This window comes from Corvus cornix, chromosome Z (assembly GCF_000738735.6).
Source record: "Corvus cornix cornix isolate S_Up_H32 chromosome Z, ASM73873v5, whole genome shotgun sequence".
NCBI classification, from domain to species: domain Eukaryota; kingdom Metazoa; phylum Chordata; class Aves; order Passeriformes; family Corvidae; genus Corvus; species Corvus cornix.
The window spans coordinates 23520650-23535916 of record NC_046357.1 but is presented as its reverse complement, the minus strand read 5'-3'; the positions used below and the strand labels follow the sequence as shown (position 1 = coordinate 23535916).

General features: G+C 34.8%; 1 protein-coding gene across 4 annotated transcripts in view; it reads right to left on the bottom strand.

Moving 5' to 3' along the window:
- The window catches only part of AP3B1 (adaptor related protein complex 3 subunit beta 1), a 155105-nt gene that overhangs the window by 70434 nt on the left and 69404 nt on the right, over nucleotides 1-15267 (bottom strand). For all 4 annotated transcript variants that reach the window (XM_010413937.4, XM_019279975.3, XM_010413934.4 and 1 more), the window contains exons 14-17: nucleotides 13975-14084; nucleotides 7044-7220; nucleotides 1461-1647; nucleotides 395-525 (exon numbers count right to left, since the gene is read on the bottom strand). In XM_010413937.4, the coding sequence (XP_010412239.3) occupies nucleotides 395-525; nucleotides 1461-1647; nucleotides 7044-7220; nucleotides 13975-14084 (605 nt within the window). The remainder of the gene's footprint in view (nucleotides 1-394; nucleotides 526-1460; nucleotides 1648-7043; nucleotides 7221-13974; nucleotides 14085-15267) is intronic.

Sequence of the window (15267 nt, the reverse complement as noted above, 5' to 3'; positions counted from 1 at the left end):
TTTTCAGGTTTTTTTTGTTTAGCCTTGGATTTGTACTCAAACCAACCTTTTCATTTCTGACTTCGTTAGTCCAGCTACACTCAATTAACATACTGCAGCAGAGTGAAGATAAAAGATATGAAATCCGAAGTGAGATGGAGCTGAAAAAAGCCTATTTAATCCACAAGTGAAGCAGAAGTGGCCTACAGTTTTATCTACTTCTGTCATTGAAAAGAACTAGCATCAAGAAAGTGTCCAGATGCTCCATTTCTAAGACAAAATAAGCAACAGGGATGTTCCCATGCATCAATGGCTTTCAACACAGCCCACAGATAGTATTTAAATATTTGTAGTTGTCAATACTCTGTATTGACAAGTGCCTTCAGCAAAGTTACTTTCAGTGACACTGACGTACCGACTCGGCCACGTCGACGTTTCGGACCGAGGGGTCAGGTGCCACCTCTGGCCAGTCGGACAGCTCCAGGTACCCAGTGGCTCGGCTGTTCAGTGTGTGAGACAAGGTGCCAAGCTGGAAATGATCCCGATCTATTAAAAAAAAGGGGGAAGGGAAGAAATACACAAACACTGTGAGTTCTACCACAAGGAGCAATCTTAATCAGGGCTAAAGGTAATTGCCATTGTATTACCTCAAATGTCATGGAATAAATATAAACTAGGAAGCTCTTCATAGGTCAAAAAACTGATTTCAGCCCATAGATTACAATAATCTCCCCCATAATGGTCAATAAAAAAGCTAATCAGTCAGTGTGTTTAGAGGTGTTGCTCTGAAATGTAGCTTCTCTAAAAATTACTTTACTGTGAATATTAAGAATGACAGCACAGTTAAACAATCCATATACATGTCTTGGCACAAACACATCCAGAATTTTAATAGTTTTCTTCAAAATGGAGCTCCTTTTAAAGCTTCAAAACTAGACCTAAGTAAGTATGAAAATTAAAATGCAAATTGCCACAATAACAGAGTATTTTTAATTTAGATAGCCTGATAACCTTTTAATTTGAGAAGACAGTCAATGGATCCTACTATTAAAACAACAGGGAAAATGCAGAGGGAAAATTATAATTTTGGAGAAAAAAAAATCTACAGAGATTCAATTTATTTCAGATTCACATAACATTTGAAATACTCACATTAACAATCTTCTAATAAAGTCCAGATAAAATACTAGAGCTATTTTCCTAAACTGACAATAGGCTTCCTCAAAAGACACAGCTTCTGTTATTTAAACAAAAATTTAAAATCCATATGAATAGGAATGGATCAGTTTGCCAGGGTTTATCATTAGAGAAATGCACTGTGCACCTTGCTTGCTGAAAAGTAAGTAAGCAGACCGAGCATCCTTGCATATTAATCTTTTCTATTTGCTGAGTGACACAATTTGTGAGAGTATTTGAAATGGAATAAGCTGCCACATTCCTTTACACAATGAACATTTACCAAATTACTTTGGCAGTTATACCTTTAAAAGGAGACTCAAGCAATGGGGCAGGTTTTTGTGCCAGAAATATTTTTTTGGCATATTTGCTTAAAGCTCCACTCTTCTCATTCGGAACAATAAGCTGCCTAATAAATCTTGTACGGTCTCTGATGTCGTAGCTTTGATCATACTTGCCGAGATTTAATACATACTGGGTAAGCAATTTTGTCTGTGGAAAAAAACAGGACAAGAACAGAATACAAGTTATTTATGATTATTGATAACTCTGGATAAACATATTTAAAGAGGTAATAAAAATGAATGGTTATGTCAAACAAATGTTGCTCCACAGGGAATATGCATTTCTAAAGCTGCAAATGGAATTCTGCAGCCAAAGCACATGTCCTCTTCTGTATTGGGGAGGTGAATGCTGAGTACTGAGAAGCAGCCATGTGCTAGATTATTAAACTGCTGAAGTGGAAAGAAAGGCATCATTAAAAAAATAATCATATATGGCAAACCCGCTGAAGGGTCTACGTGAGGATAATGAATGTGGAAATACAACTAAAAACATGGCACTCAAAACTTAATCGGAAAAATATGCAGGACATCAAAACATCAGAGGGTATTAGGGGGCTGGCAAACTGCTTCTGCTGAGGTGTGTTTTATGAAGAGATACTGTCCCTGGCATAAGCAGTGTCTGCACTCTGACTGCACTCAGTTACTTTATCCTGAATTATGACCCATTAAAGCAGACACATGAATCACTGAACTGGATTACTGCAAATTATTTGCAGTGCATTTAGCTGTTACTTTTTCATAAAAGCAAGCTGCCGATGCCCTCTAAAAACCAGGATAAAAGACTTCTTCCATTTTTTTCTTGAAGCTTAAAGCCTTCAGTAATATTGGCCATTTATTTATTTATGTAAGAGCGCAACTTATACTATCACAGGTTTTTACAGCATAATAACAGCTTTCTAATTTGATGTCTGAGAATATTAACATGTTACAAATAATTTTAATAATTCAGTTAATTTTTTAAGGTAAGAAAATAATATAAGAAAGGAAGGAGACATAGAAAATGGAAACAATGAAGTGTAACCAGAACAACAGTGCTGAATAGACTGGACTCCACTAGGTATATTTGAAACATGTATGCCACTTCCTTTATATACAAGCAAACAGGAAAAAGAGCAGAAATAACATACCATCCTACGGAAGTAAATTTTGGTACTTCCACTCAGAATGGATGCATAACACAGGGTTAAAAACGCATCATCATGAGAGATTTATTTGCTTTGTAAGAAGAAACAACCTTGCATATATATATTGTTTATCATGCTATTGCTATGACAATAACAGAGTTACAATCATGTGAAAAATGAAAGAAAGAAAAATATGTCCCAAAAACCAGTGAATTTTTTTATACACCATTTGCTAAAAAAAGAGTTCAGATTAATAATTTCCAACTTGAGGAGACAACTTGAAGTTTTTTTCTAGAAATATAAAAATATTTTTTCAGAATACTGATTAACTCCTGTAAGTGAACCACACAGTACACAGCAAATGCTTCTAATTGAAACCCCATCAATACAATATATGTAAGCATTTAAAAAAATAATCTATGGTACCAAAGACTGGAAGAAATTAGTTATTATACATTAGAGTAATATAAAAATATAGTTTAAAAAACCTTCAATGAAATATTTTTTGTTTCTTTTTTCTGATACCCAAGAATGGCTCTGTGAAAAGATATTTTTTTCCTTGAGGTACTGTCTTAGCTCTGGGAAAGGCAAAACTTTCCCATATGCATTTCACAGTTTATGGGCAGCTATTTCTGTATGAGGGTATAAAATTTTAAACAACTGCATCACACAGAGCCTACGTAATCTGCACTCATGCAGGACGTATGCTGCTCAATCTAAATGGAATTGGAAGGGAGGGTTCCCAGGTAGCGTGAATTAAACTAAATGAGGGATACCTCCTGCAGCCTCTGCCATCACTTCTCCACTGTAAAACAAGACAAGACTCCTTGCTGTCATGGCAGAAAGCTCAGGAGAACGGATCATAAAACACAATGGTCTTAGCCTGTGAATTGCTATAGGAATGGGGAAAGTTGAGGACCTCGTCAAAGTGGGCATTTTTTTAGTGAGTGTTGATGAAATTACATAAAGACAAATTAGACAGATGAAGAGTTGGTCCTGAAAGACTGCATTTCCTTTAATGGGATCATTTTCTCCGTGATCCTCTCCCTTTTCCTCCCCCTTCTTCTGTCCCCTAAAATATCATTTTCATATTGTTCAATACAGATAAATACACAAAAAACTTACATGCAAGAATGCTCTGTATCTGCAAGAAGTCTCTTTGCAATTATCATATATAGTATAGTTTTCACAGAAACAGCAAAGAAACATAATTAAAATTTTTTTTTGTATGGTAAAGCAATCAAACAGGCAGAAGATCTTTTCTACATGGAGGTAGCTAATAGAAACAACTATTTTTAATTAAAAACAAAAAAAACCCCTAACAAATGCACTTAAGTTTTTCCAACAAAGGAATTTTTTTAAGAAGCTGAAAATCATTTCAGCAAGCACACTGCTTTGGTGAAATATGACAGAATCTGCATACCATGACTGCTTCATAGAATAGTGACGAAGTATTCTGATCTGTGATATAACACATTTATTATCACATGTCAATATTGCCTCATATCTGGACATGTACATTATATATACATAATATAATTTATTTTATCCCCACACCGCTGACCGATTATTATTTTTTGTATACTTTGTTTTGGCTAGGAGCGTTAGGTTTAGGTCTTTCTAGAATTCAATCATCCTGCAGCAACATTTCAGGAATTTTCTAGTGACAGTAGTTCTATTTGAGGATTTAACGCCTATCCTATATTAGCAGCAGTTAACTTTTTGGTAGATCCCCACTTGAAAATCTTACAATACAGGTTTTACCAACAGATGAGGCTCTACAATGAGAGAAAAACAGTTATCTATCCACTCCTTGATATCATTAGCTTTCAGTAACTTGATTCTTTGGACACACAAGATAAGGCTATTGTGCTAAACCATGACTGACATATCTATTTACACCCTACAACTACTTGGGACTTTTTCTGGTGGGAGTCCTACTATATTAGACATCAGAAACCCATCAAAATCTCTTTATTCTTTCTGCTATATGCAAGAAACATCTTAGGCAACTAGATGACATATTTCTCTTATATGAGTTCCATTTAGACAGCTATCTCGCACACTCAAGATTTTATGACCCTAAGTGTTGAAAAAACAAAGCAAGTTTACCAAATAACACAAGACAACCAGAGGAAACCCTGCCTTTATTACATATCTATCCAGATATAACTGAACCTGAAACTTCTTTAAATTATAAACTGCCTTTGAAAGTTCATGAGGTGATCACAGGATTTAAAGTATACTTTAAATTTTTGTAAGAAATCCTGAATATTAAAAATTATTCTTGTGAATGTGCTTCACCAAGTGTTTGACCATATACTTAAGGAAACTACAAGCAAATAAAGTATTTAGACAAAGGGAATAAAATAAGCAAGTCTTATTTCCTCCAGAACTTTGTGCTTTTCTCCAAACAAGACTTCAGAGATGAGTTCAACCTGCCTTTCCCTCACCTGGTGAAAGATCTCTTTTCATCTATTTGGTCAGCATTGAGTATCTCTTTGCCATTCTACCACCACTTTTCAATAAAGTGGCATTTTATCTTTGAGATTTTCACAGCTCCATTAACTTTGGATGAAAGTGATCAAGTATTCATAAAATTACTATGTCTAATTACTATTACTATATGATATGGAGGCAGAAAACACAGTATTGAGGAGAGGAGAACAGACTGGGCAATCTGGTGTACATGATTTGACATCAAATTTTTAAAATTAAACTGAAAAATGGCTGGACTTTTTAGGAACTGAAGTAATTCCAGGAATTTAATACTGAGTGAGTAAAGAAGAGTTAGTTTCTCCTGGAAATAATGACATAGCTATAGAAAGAGTGTTGCCAGCCTCTAAAGGGAAATCCATGGTATTCTAGTTTGAAAGGAGTTTTGAATCAAGCCACGTCACCAAACCTACACTGTTAGAATTTTTATGTGAATACTTTGACCACTTGAGATAATAACTTATTTTTCCACAACCTAAAACTATAAGAGGAAAACACCCTCTGATGAAATTCATCATTTAGTGGGCACCTCAGGAGACAGTTTCTTCTGCTTTATCATCATTACTGTGTTTGAATATAGCGTTATGCAGCACTTTCAATGATGATTTAAAATGTATTAAGATGTGAAATAGGAAAAAATCCATCACAGGAATCATAATCTCCTTGTATGCAATGGATTTTTGACCAAGTATGGTGTGGAAAAATTTATGTGTGAAATTACAAAAACTACAGGGAAAATTAGTAAATATTATGGGCTAAAAGAAGACAGTTTAGATAGTCAGACCCATCTTTCCTTATCTCAGTCAGCATTTTCAGTAATATGAGCACTGACAGAGAGAAGTCACCTTTTGTTACTGCCCCATTTTAGACTGTGTAAGCAAAGCATTCACTCCTATCTGAATGCATGGCGAGACAGTTCATCTCCCACCTGCCCTACAAAAAAAAAAATCTAAGACAGATCACATCTGTAGTTGGATACAGCTATCAAGGAACAAGAAGATATCACAATTGCAGAGGTGCAAGATCCTGTGCTGTGCAAGCTGTTGTAAAACAAAGAGGTCTAGCAGCCCAGGGAAGTACATATAACAAATATGTATTTCTTCCACATTTGGAAAAAAAATCTTTAATTTTACAATTTTTTACAGCAATAATTGGAATTAGAGTGAAAAATTAGTGTCAAAATGCTACATTCCATAGCCAGTGACGGGATTCACAATGCTGTCACTGAGAAGAGTGAGGCAGCTGGCACCTCTCATAGCTGTTATTTCCAGATGCTTGGAGATCTAAGTTCACCTCTTTGTATTATCTGACATTTTTAGATTATCTTTACTACTAGAGATATTAAAACCCATCCACCCCCCAAGGCAAAATGAAATAGTAAAAACCAAACCAAACCAACCAACCAACAAAAAAAAACCAGAAAAGGGGAAAGCAGTTACTATCTTTAAAACAAGCACTGATGGAAAGACAAAATGAGGCCTATTACTGGCATCTCCTTTTAGATATCCTGAAAAAAAAAAGAGCAGCTTCTTGTTCAAAATGACAGTATTTTCTTGAAAATTCTGGTTTTGGTTTGAGAAAGCATTAAATATCATCAGCAAAATCTCCTACCTGGTATTACTAATACAATTTACGAACCTTCTATATTTAAGTGAATTGAAAATTTCACAATTTCCCAAAGAAAGACCGATACAAAAAAGAGTGATCTCATCACTACATTCACATTCACGATCCAGCACACACTTAAAGACTCATGGTTAGATTCACCCTGTTATACTTCTTCAAAACATACGTTCAGCTTTTTTTCATAGAATAGTATGTACTAGGTTTGGTTCCTTATATAGAAGAAATCATTACTGATCTATACAGACTGTACAAAACCTGCCATGACTCTAAATATGTACAATACTGAGTTTAGGCTTACCTGCTTTGAATTTGTTAAATAGAGTTTTGCACCCAAATTTAAGATCTGCAGCTTTACAAGGTCATCTTCATTAGTGAAGCTCTTGGCTGTCTTTCTCAGAACATCAGGTGCGATCTTTGGAACCCGTTCACAGTACTCGCCGATGAGCCAGAGAATGCTGGCTCTGGCTACCGGAACCTGAGAAAACATTGAGCACTCTAAGTTACCACATTCACAAAGACTACTTGCATACTTGTATGTGTCTGTGTTCAATAATGAGTTAAACAAAATACTATTTAAAGACAATTGCCATGCAAGAAATGCAGTGTGAATACAGCCACTGTGGTAGACTCACTATTCATACAAAAGTAAAGTAATTCTGACCCAAACCCCATGCATTAGAGGTTGATGATATAGAGGCACAAAGAAGCAACATGTTGATGCTCACAGTACAAGCTGATGGGAACTGGGAACACAGTCCAAGCCTTCAAGATGTGGTTGTGAATTCTTGCCACCAGGTTATGCTAAACACCATGTTGAAACAAACCAGTGCTTTTTTTTTTACTATATGCATACAGAAATGGTTTCCAAAAGTACAGCTTTCTCAGATCCTGCCTGTCTAGCTTAGACCCATATGGATTTCTTTAAGTTGATTTCTAGCTTTCCTTCATTTTTATTCAGAATTTTATGACACTAAGATTTGTATTTTTTCTAATGTCTAAGACCAGCTGAACACAGAATTTTGGTGATACGGAAGTTCAAAATTGCAATTTGCAATTTCTGAATAGGATCTACCATCATAACTGAAACACTTCAACCAAAAAGTTCATACAGGTCTTACTGTTTTGGAGCTACTCAACAGTATCACCGAAATAACTGGCAGTAGCAGCTTTTAGACGAACTCCCAGTCTTTGATGCCGAGTTCAGAAGCACAGTAATGCCAAAAACAGAGGGGAGGAAAAATGGAGAAGCACAGAAGGAAACAGAAACTCATGCTCCATGCAGTTTAGCTCGAAGCAGTTAAGATTCAAATGAAATAATATACATGTACTCTTGAAAAGGTGAGCTAGCCTGCATTACCTGGTGATTAAAAATTGTATCTGCGTTACATAAATCCCTTTTCTCCTTCCTTGAGCAGAAGGAAGAAAGAATGCAGAAAGTTCAGAAGCATGTCTTGCATAGTGTCTACAGACTGTGTTGCTCTAACGTTCTGTACAGATTCTTGCTCAACAGAACAATGTTGAAATGTCAGGGGAAAAGCATAACTGTTCTAGTCTATCAAAAAACTGACTGTAATTTAGAAAAAAAGAAAACCTTCCACTGCAATTTCAGCTAATTTTATTGCTTTTTCTGCAAGGATAAAAACCACTCATACTAACATTTTTCATTAGTCCTTACACTACACAGTGATCTTTATTAATAAGCTTACAGTTAAGGCAGGGTGAGTTTTGCCTTAGGTAACATTCATAGGATATACATGCTTTAGAAATGCAGCACTATGGTTCTAAAAGCATTAATTCTTAGTAACTTTAATATACGCTTTAATTACTTTTCCAGCATGTCTGTTATTAATATGTGAATATCTGTTTCTCAGAATTACAGTGGGAACCAACTATTAAGTATCTTACTCAGTAATCTTGCAACATTTGAAAGTACTACTTACGAAAGTATGTTCTAAAAGGGTAACACGGCCCAGTAAGCCTACTAAGGAAATACTAATCATGTTCACAAGAAATTTTAATGGTTAAATGTGCTCCAAAAAGTTTTATTGCTCCAAAACGTTTGGAAACAACTCGGAAGGAGGTCGACTTGACAATATTTGCCTCTGTACTTGGCATGGTTGCAAATACATATGCCAACAAAAACATAAACCAGCATGTCATTGGGAAAACAGAGAACTGCCTCCACTGAAAGAAAAAGCAACCACATCATGGATAAGCAGAATACAGAGTCCAACAACAATAACAAAAAGTCCTGCAAGAGACAAAGGCCAGCTCTAAATATGGAGAAGAAATTTAAGATAGAGGTAACATAATGTATTGAGAGTGGTATAACACAGTGATTTATCACATATATGTAAATACTGATCAAGATACAGATGAATTCTTTTATGTGAGTTGACAAAAAAATTAAATAGCTTTGGAATTTACAGTACATGAGAGATGAACATGCTACTGAACAACTGCTATGTATAAAAACTTTAAATGCAGTCAGAGTATGTTCATCTGCAAAATGGTAAGACTGATGCCATTACTGTACACTGATTTCAAAAGGGAAAGAGGTTATTTCTAATGTTCCAAAGGTTACACTGCATTAAGACCTCACACCCAATCTATTATTTTAAATTGGGCTAAAGAATAGTAATTGAGTGGTACATTAAATTTTCCAGTATTAGAGCAGTTCAAGTTGCCTACTGTACAGATAGATACCTCTAAATAAGAATATATAGGCAACTTCAGATTTCAGTTATGCTAGATTTATTTTTCTAAAATATTTCATTACAGACTTGTTAAAATACTAAAATTCTACAAGAGATCACCAAGTACCATAGTTTGGGCAGCAGCCTATCAGAAACATTATTTTTTATGTTATTGTCTTTTCATAAAGCAAAAATAGCTCACAGAGCAGACCAGTTTCAGTAATAGCATTAATAATGACATGCAAATATCATTATTATACTTTTTCTAGTGAAGCCCAGGACTACACTTTAAAACCACAATGAAATATATTTAAATATATTTAAATAGTGTGCATTTAAGCACAGTGTTTTATTCTTCAAGTTTTTTTCCCAGTTTGTAAAACTGAATTATTAGAGTAATAAACTAGTTTTACAATGTTAAATACATAGACTAAACAAAGCCTAATTTGAAAAATAGCAACAATGGAAGACAGACATTTCTTGTGAAATTCTGCCTTTTAACCAGGTGGTTAGCTTACTAAGTAAATACTGCATATATATTAAACATAATTTTGTGCCACAAGAATCAATACCAATTAGAGACTTTTTGAATCAAACCCTGAGCAGAAGCAATTTTAATGAAAAGTGTATGTTGAACTGATGAACCCAATGTTTCTGTGTCGCTGGATTCATTCAGGGTCAAAATCACACAATATTTTCAGACTTCTTTTTCCCTGTTTAAGTCTACCAGTTTCCAACCATGTAATATCAAATACAAGATCCTGCAGCTGTTGTTTCCAGGGCACTCAAAACAGCAAACAAGAAACGAAGCCCCTTCTAGACCTTCACTGCCTTTTCCAGAAGAGCTTAAGTAGGGGCCTTGAACTGACAAAAATGCAGGAAATAATACTTTCATTATTCAGCCCTGCTCTGCATTATCCTCAAAGGCAAACAGGATTGTAAATTACTTTGCCTGATGTTTTATTCCATATGGCCCGAGCAAGTGGTTAAGTGCACTTTTTAAGCCTTTAGTACCGGGAGGCAGCATCTATGGCCATTTCAACCCATTACCTGTCTCAAGGAAAATAAATAAATGGTTAAAAAAGAAAAAAGAAAAACCAGCCAGACACTCCCCTCAAGGCTGGTTACTTACAGCAGTTAGAGAAGGATATTACAAAGATTCTACAGATGGCTCTAAGCAGCACAATTGAAATACTATTGAAAAGTAGTTCAGCTCTCAATATATTCACACAAAACACAAGGGTGAAGTACAACTTAAAATCACCAGTTCTAGTTATTCACATCTGTCACAAAACGAGAGTTATTCAAATTACAAATTAGGTGTAATTTTCTGCATCCAGAAGAAAATTTGCATAGCCAGCAATTTTTAAAAATTTTACTTCGAATCAGAAATGGAAAAAAGGATAAATTTGATTTGAAATGTCAAACTGACAAGAAGAAAAGGTACATAGGAGGAATAGGAGCAAAAGAGAAGTATTTGGTTTTTGTTTTCAAATGGTAGACCTTCAAGAACTCCTTTATTTTTTGAACATCTACATATAAAATTCCTTTAAAACTGAGTATTTACTGGTGACTGCACTTCTTATACAGTGTACAGATTTTTTTAAAATTTTGTTTTACTCAAGCAGCATATTTGCTTCAAGTTCAGTGTCTGGACACAATGTCCCAGAGGCCACATATTGCTCTCAAATTCTAAACAATCATGTAGATATTAGAGTCAGTAAAAAAATCATCAAATTATGAATATTGTTCATTAAATCATTACCAATAAAAAGGTTTAAAAATGCATTACTAAAGTGTATCCTAAGTAAAAGAACGTGGCTAGAATCTGAAGCTTGCAGAACTGAAATATATACAAACATGTGGATGCCATACTTTGTGATACCTTCTCAACTCTGCAAGAAAGGAGAACAAAATTAAAGAAAGAAAGCTGCCTGTTCTGTGAAGCCTTATCAGAAATATAGCTACAAGCAGTATTTATGTAAGACTAGGAAGTCAAGTTTGTTTTCAGTGGATGAATGGACAGAGCAGTGTTAAAAACTGTGAGTCCACTATTTTTGCAATAAGAATCCCAAACCAAAAAAGTAAATAATAACACTTAATTGCACCCATAAGTGACATGATTTTCCTCACATATTAAGCTCTTCAAAATTACATGCCACTATCTTATTTTTGCTCTGCATTTGCAACACCTTATCCCATCAAGAAGTATTCCTCCTCATCTCTAGATTAGAAAACACTTCAGACTTGTTTCATATTCTTGCTCGTATTCTAGAAGGAACTAGGAATAAGTCTGTAATAAAAAACAAGAATGTCAGAATTCGCCAGCTATCAAAAGAAAAAACTTGCCTTAGTAGTACTGTAAGAGAAAAATCACACCAGAAGTCAAGATTCCCATCCCCCAGACTGAAGTCCTTACTGGATACAATGCACCATAATAAATTCTTTTTCTAAAAAGAAAAACGCAGAAACGAATTTGGAGACTACTCGCCTTGGAATATTAAGAGCAGGATGCAAAAATATATTCTACACATACTGATGGACTCCAAGATATTTCTAGGGAAAAATGTATCTTGGAATCATGAACGTTCTCAGAGAGCTGTAGAACTGTTAAGTCAGAGTTCTGCAGAAGTCAGAAGGCAGAAAATACCAGGAAAGTGAGAGATAAAAACCACAAAACAAGCAGTATCACTATGTCGTTGCACAAGATTTCTCCATATCTGACTACTGTGTATACTTCTGTTCACCCCACTTTAAAATCCACACAATTACCAGGAAAAGGCAAAGAGAAGAGGGAACAGCTCATCAGAGATATGGAATATGAGGAGAAATTAGAATCTTTAGATTAGTAAGCATAATAATGATGTGGGCAGCAAACAGAAGCTTCCAGCAATTGGCTGAGATGTGCTGGAGGTGCACCACACTGAACTTCTCTTGTCTTTAAAACCCTTTCCCTAAAGCATCAGATTTAGCTGCTGCTGGAGATGAGACTACTAAGAGGGGTTTTGAACATACCCTTCTCTAAATGGCCCTTTCCCACAAGTATATTTTTTAAACTTCTGTCACTCTAAAAGCTGTACACACAAAACTAATTAAGCCTACTTCAGAGTGAATACCTAACACAAACGAGCACTACTCTGATCTCCAGCCCACAACTTAGCAAGTCATTAAATTGTAAAGCATGACAACATTATTAACACATTAACAGCTAAATGGAGATGTTTTTATGATTTTTAAAAATGGAAGTTTAAAGAGATTCAATTATTCTCTTGTTTAATGTCTTCAGGACACCATCAGACATGCATTTCTCCATTGCAGCCTTTGAAGGGTGTGAGGAAAGGAGCTGGAATACCGCTAGATCAAGCTGTACTATGCACAGGTCTAACTACTCAACAAGTATCAGACACAAAAAGATCTTTGCCTGGGCACACCTGAGATAAAAGTTTAAGGTACAAATGAAAACACACAAAAATACAGGAAATGTTTTCAGATATGTAAGAAAGAATCAATCAAAGGACAAACTGAAATAGACCTGGTCTTTACTGTAATTTAGAGTCAGTGATATGTAATTAGCAACAGTATCTTATTTTGATGTGAGCAATTCAGTAGGATTTATTTTCTTTGTATCAGTTACAAAGTGATCATCAGCAGTCAAAGATTTATTTAATTTTTCAGTAAGCAATGTTTCCTTTTTCTTTTAATACTCCAAACTTTGCCAAATTCAGCTATGGAGAAAAGAAGGTTCACTGATTTAGAAACTGCTCCATTATCAAAAAAAAGTATAATATTATGAAACTAAATAGTTCTATTTATAGTCTCTACAGAAAAATAACTGTTGACAGATCAAAATCTGGTATGTCTGGTTAAGGATATAATAGATAGCTACTGGTTGTCATCCCTATACTCTAATTTAGGATAGATCACTAAATGTTTTATCAATTACTGGACCTGTGAGGAAAATTTGGGAACTAAATATTTGCATACCTAAAGGTCAAATAAATCTAAAGACAGATAATAGAGAATAATTCAAATTTTACTATTAAATAACACAGAATCTCAAATACCCAGAAGATAAAAATGCAACTTCAAGACTCACAGCAACACACTCACAGCAGCATGTCTGATACCATGAAAAGGTCAGGTAATTTAGGGAAAAAGGTTAAAAATAAAACTTTTAAACTCCACTCCAGATCACAAAGACAACTAGCTAATATAACTGCTTATTTTCACTTCAATTCACACACTCCACATTCTAAACCCGCTATTCATCCTGGAGAACCAGGATTAGCAATATTCAATATTTCCAGCGATCTCTTTCAAAATAGCTTCCCAGACCTAAGGCACAAATTGGAGCCATCTGATAGCTTCTATTTCTTTTTCATTAAGATCACGAGAAACTGTATATTTCAAAAATATAAAATTATTTTGTATTTCTCTAATACACCTGCTTCTATTTACAGCACAAATTTTAAGGAGATAAAAATCTCAGTATCAGTCAACAAGGAAAATAACAGAGTGTGAACAAATACTCACTGTAATGTTATCCAAGAGTTTGGCCATATGCTTAATAATTTCACCATGGTGTGCCGGCTGGGTTTGCAGCAGTTTCTTAATGACAACAACACTTTCAGCAACTACGATTTCTGTTTGAGACAAAACAAATTATTAATTTCAAAAGCATTTATGCAAAAGAAAGGGCCAGAAATAATTGATTGTAAAAGATGTAAAAGCTTCCCAAAAACACTTCACAGAACTGAATTATATTCATTTGGTAAGAAAGACGTAAACCATTCTACTACGTAATATAAATTCACCTTCCTGAATCAAGTCCTAACCAGCAAAAAGAGGACACAAACATTCTAAATTTAAAAATACCAACCTAGTACATACTTGTATGAAACTGCTTTTTAGTGCAACTGCACTTCATATTTTTCCTATGAAATTGAGTAGCAGTGTAAAAAAATCTGATTTTCATTAAAATTATGCATATTCAAAAGTAATTTGCAGTCTGCAATGAGAATAAAAACGCATTAAAAGTAACAGCACATTCATACGCTAGAGAAATATCTTAACATCTCCTTTGCATTTTTTCACCATCTAAACAGTCTCTCTCAGGTCTGTAACCCAATCTCTAGTACATTCAAATGAAGCTTCTAAATAGCAAGCTGTTGAAAGATTCATGCCAAAGTCATGCACTGGAGTGCTTAACTACTGCAACAAGTAACATTCACAGCCTGATCAACTTGTATGAAATGTACAATCTTTGAAGCTGAAAAGACCCCCCAGGTGCACAGGCATGCTTCCATGCAAGAGTAAACTCATGCAAGGGAAAAAGAAGTCTAACTATCATTTGTTAAACAGAGGTGTTCCTGCATTTCTGCTTGAGTTAATCTGACACATGGACCATTCATTCAGCAATCAAGCATGCTCAAGTTTCAATAGAACACTACGGAGAAGAGATGTCCAAATTTTGGGGGGTTGTGGGTGTTTTGTGGTTTGGGGTTTTTTTAAGAAAGTAAACTTCTTTATGGAAGAAAGGCTTTTCAAAAGCTCTGAGCATATCATTACACCATATGTCTTTGAAATACTTAGATTTTAGCTTGTAGCTTTTTGTGTCATCCTTTATTTGACATGACAACTGTCATTTTTCTAGACTAATTTCTTGAAGCAAGGTTAACATCTCAAGGTCTTCCACAATCCTACAGATCAATTTAATTTACACTGTATTTTTCCAGATATTAAAATAGGAAGACAATTCTTGAAACTTGAAAATTACAATCTGTAATATTTATAAGTGGGAACCATTGTAATGGCAATTTTTATCAT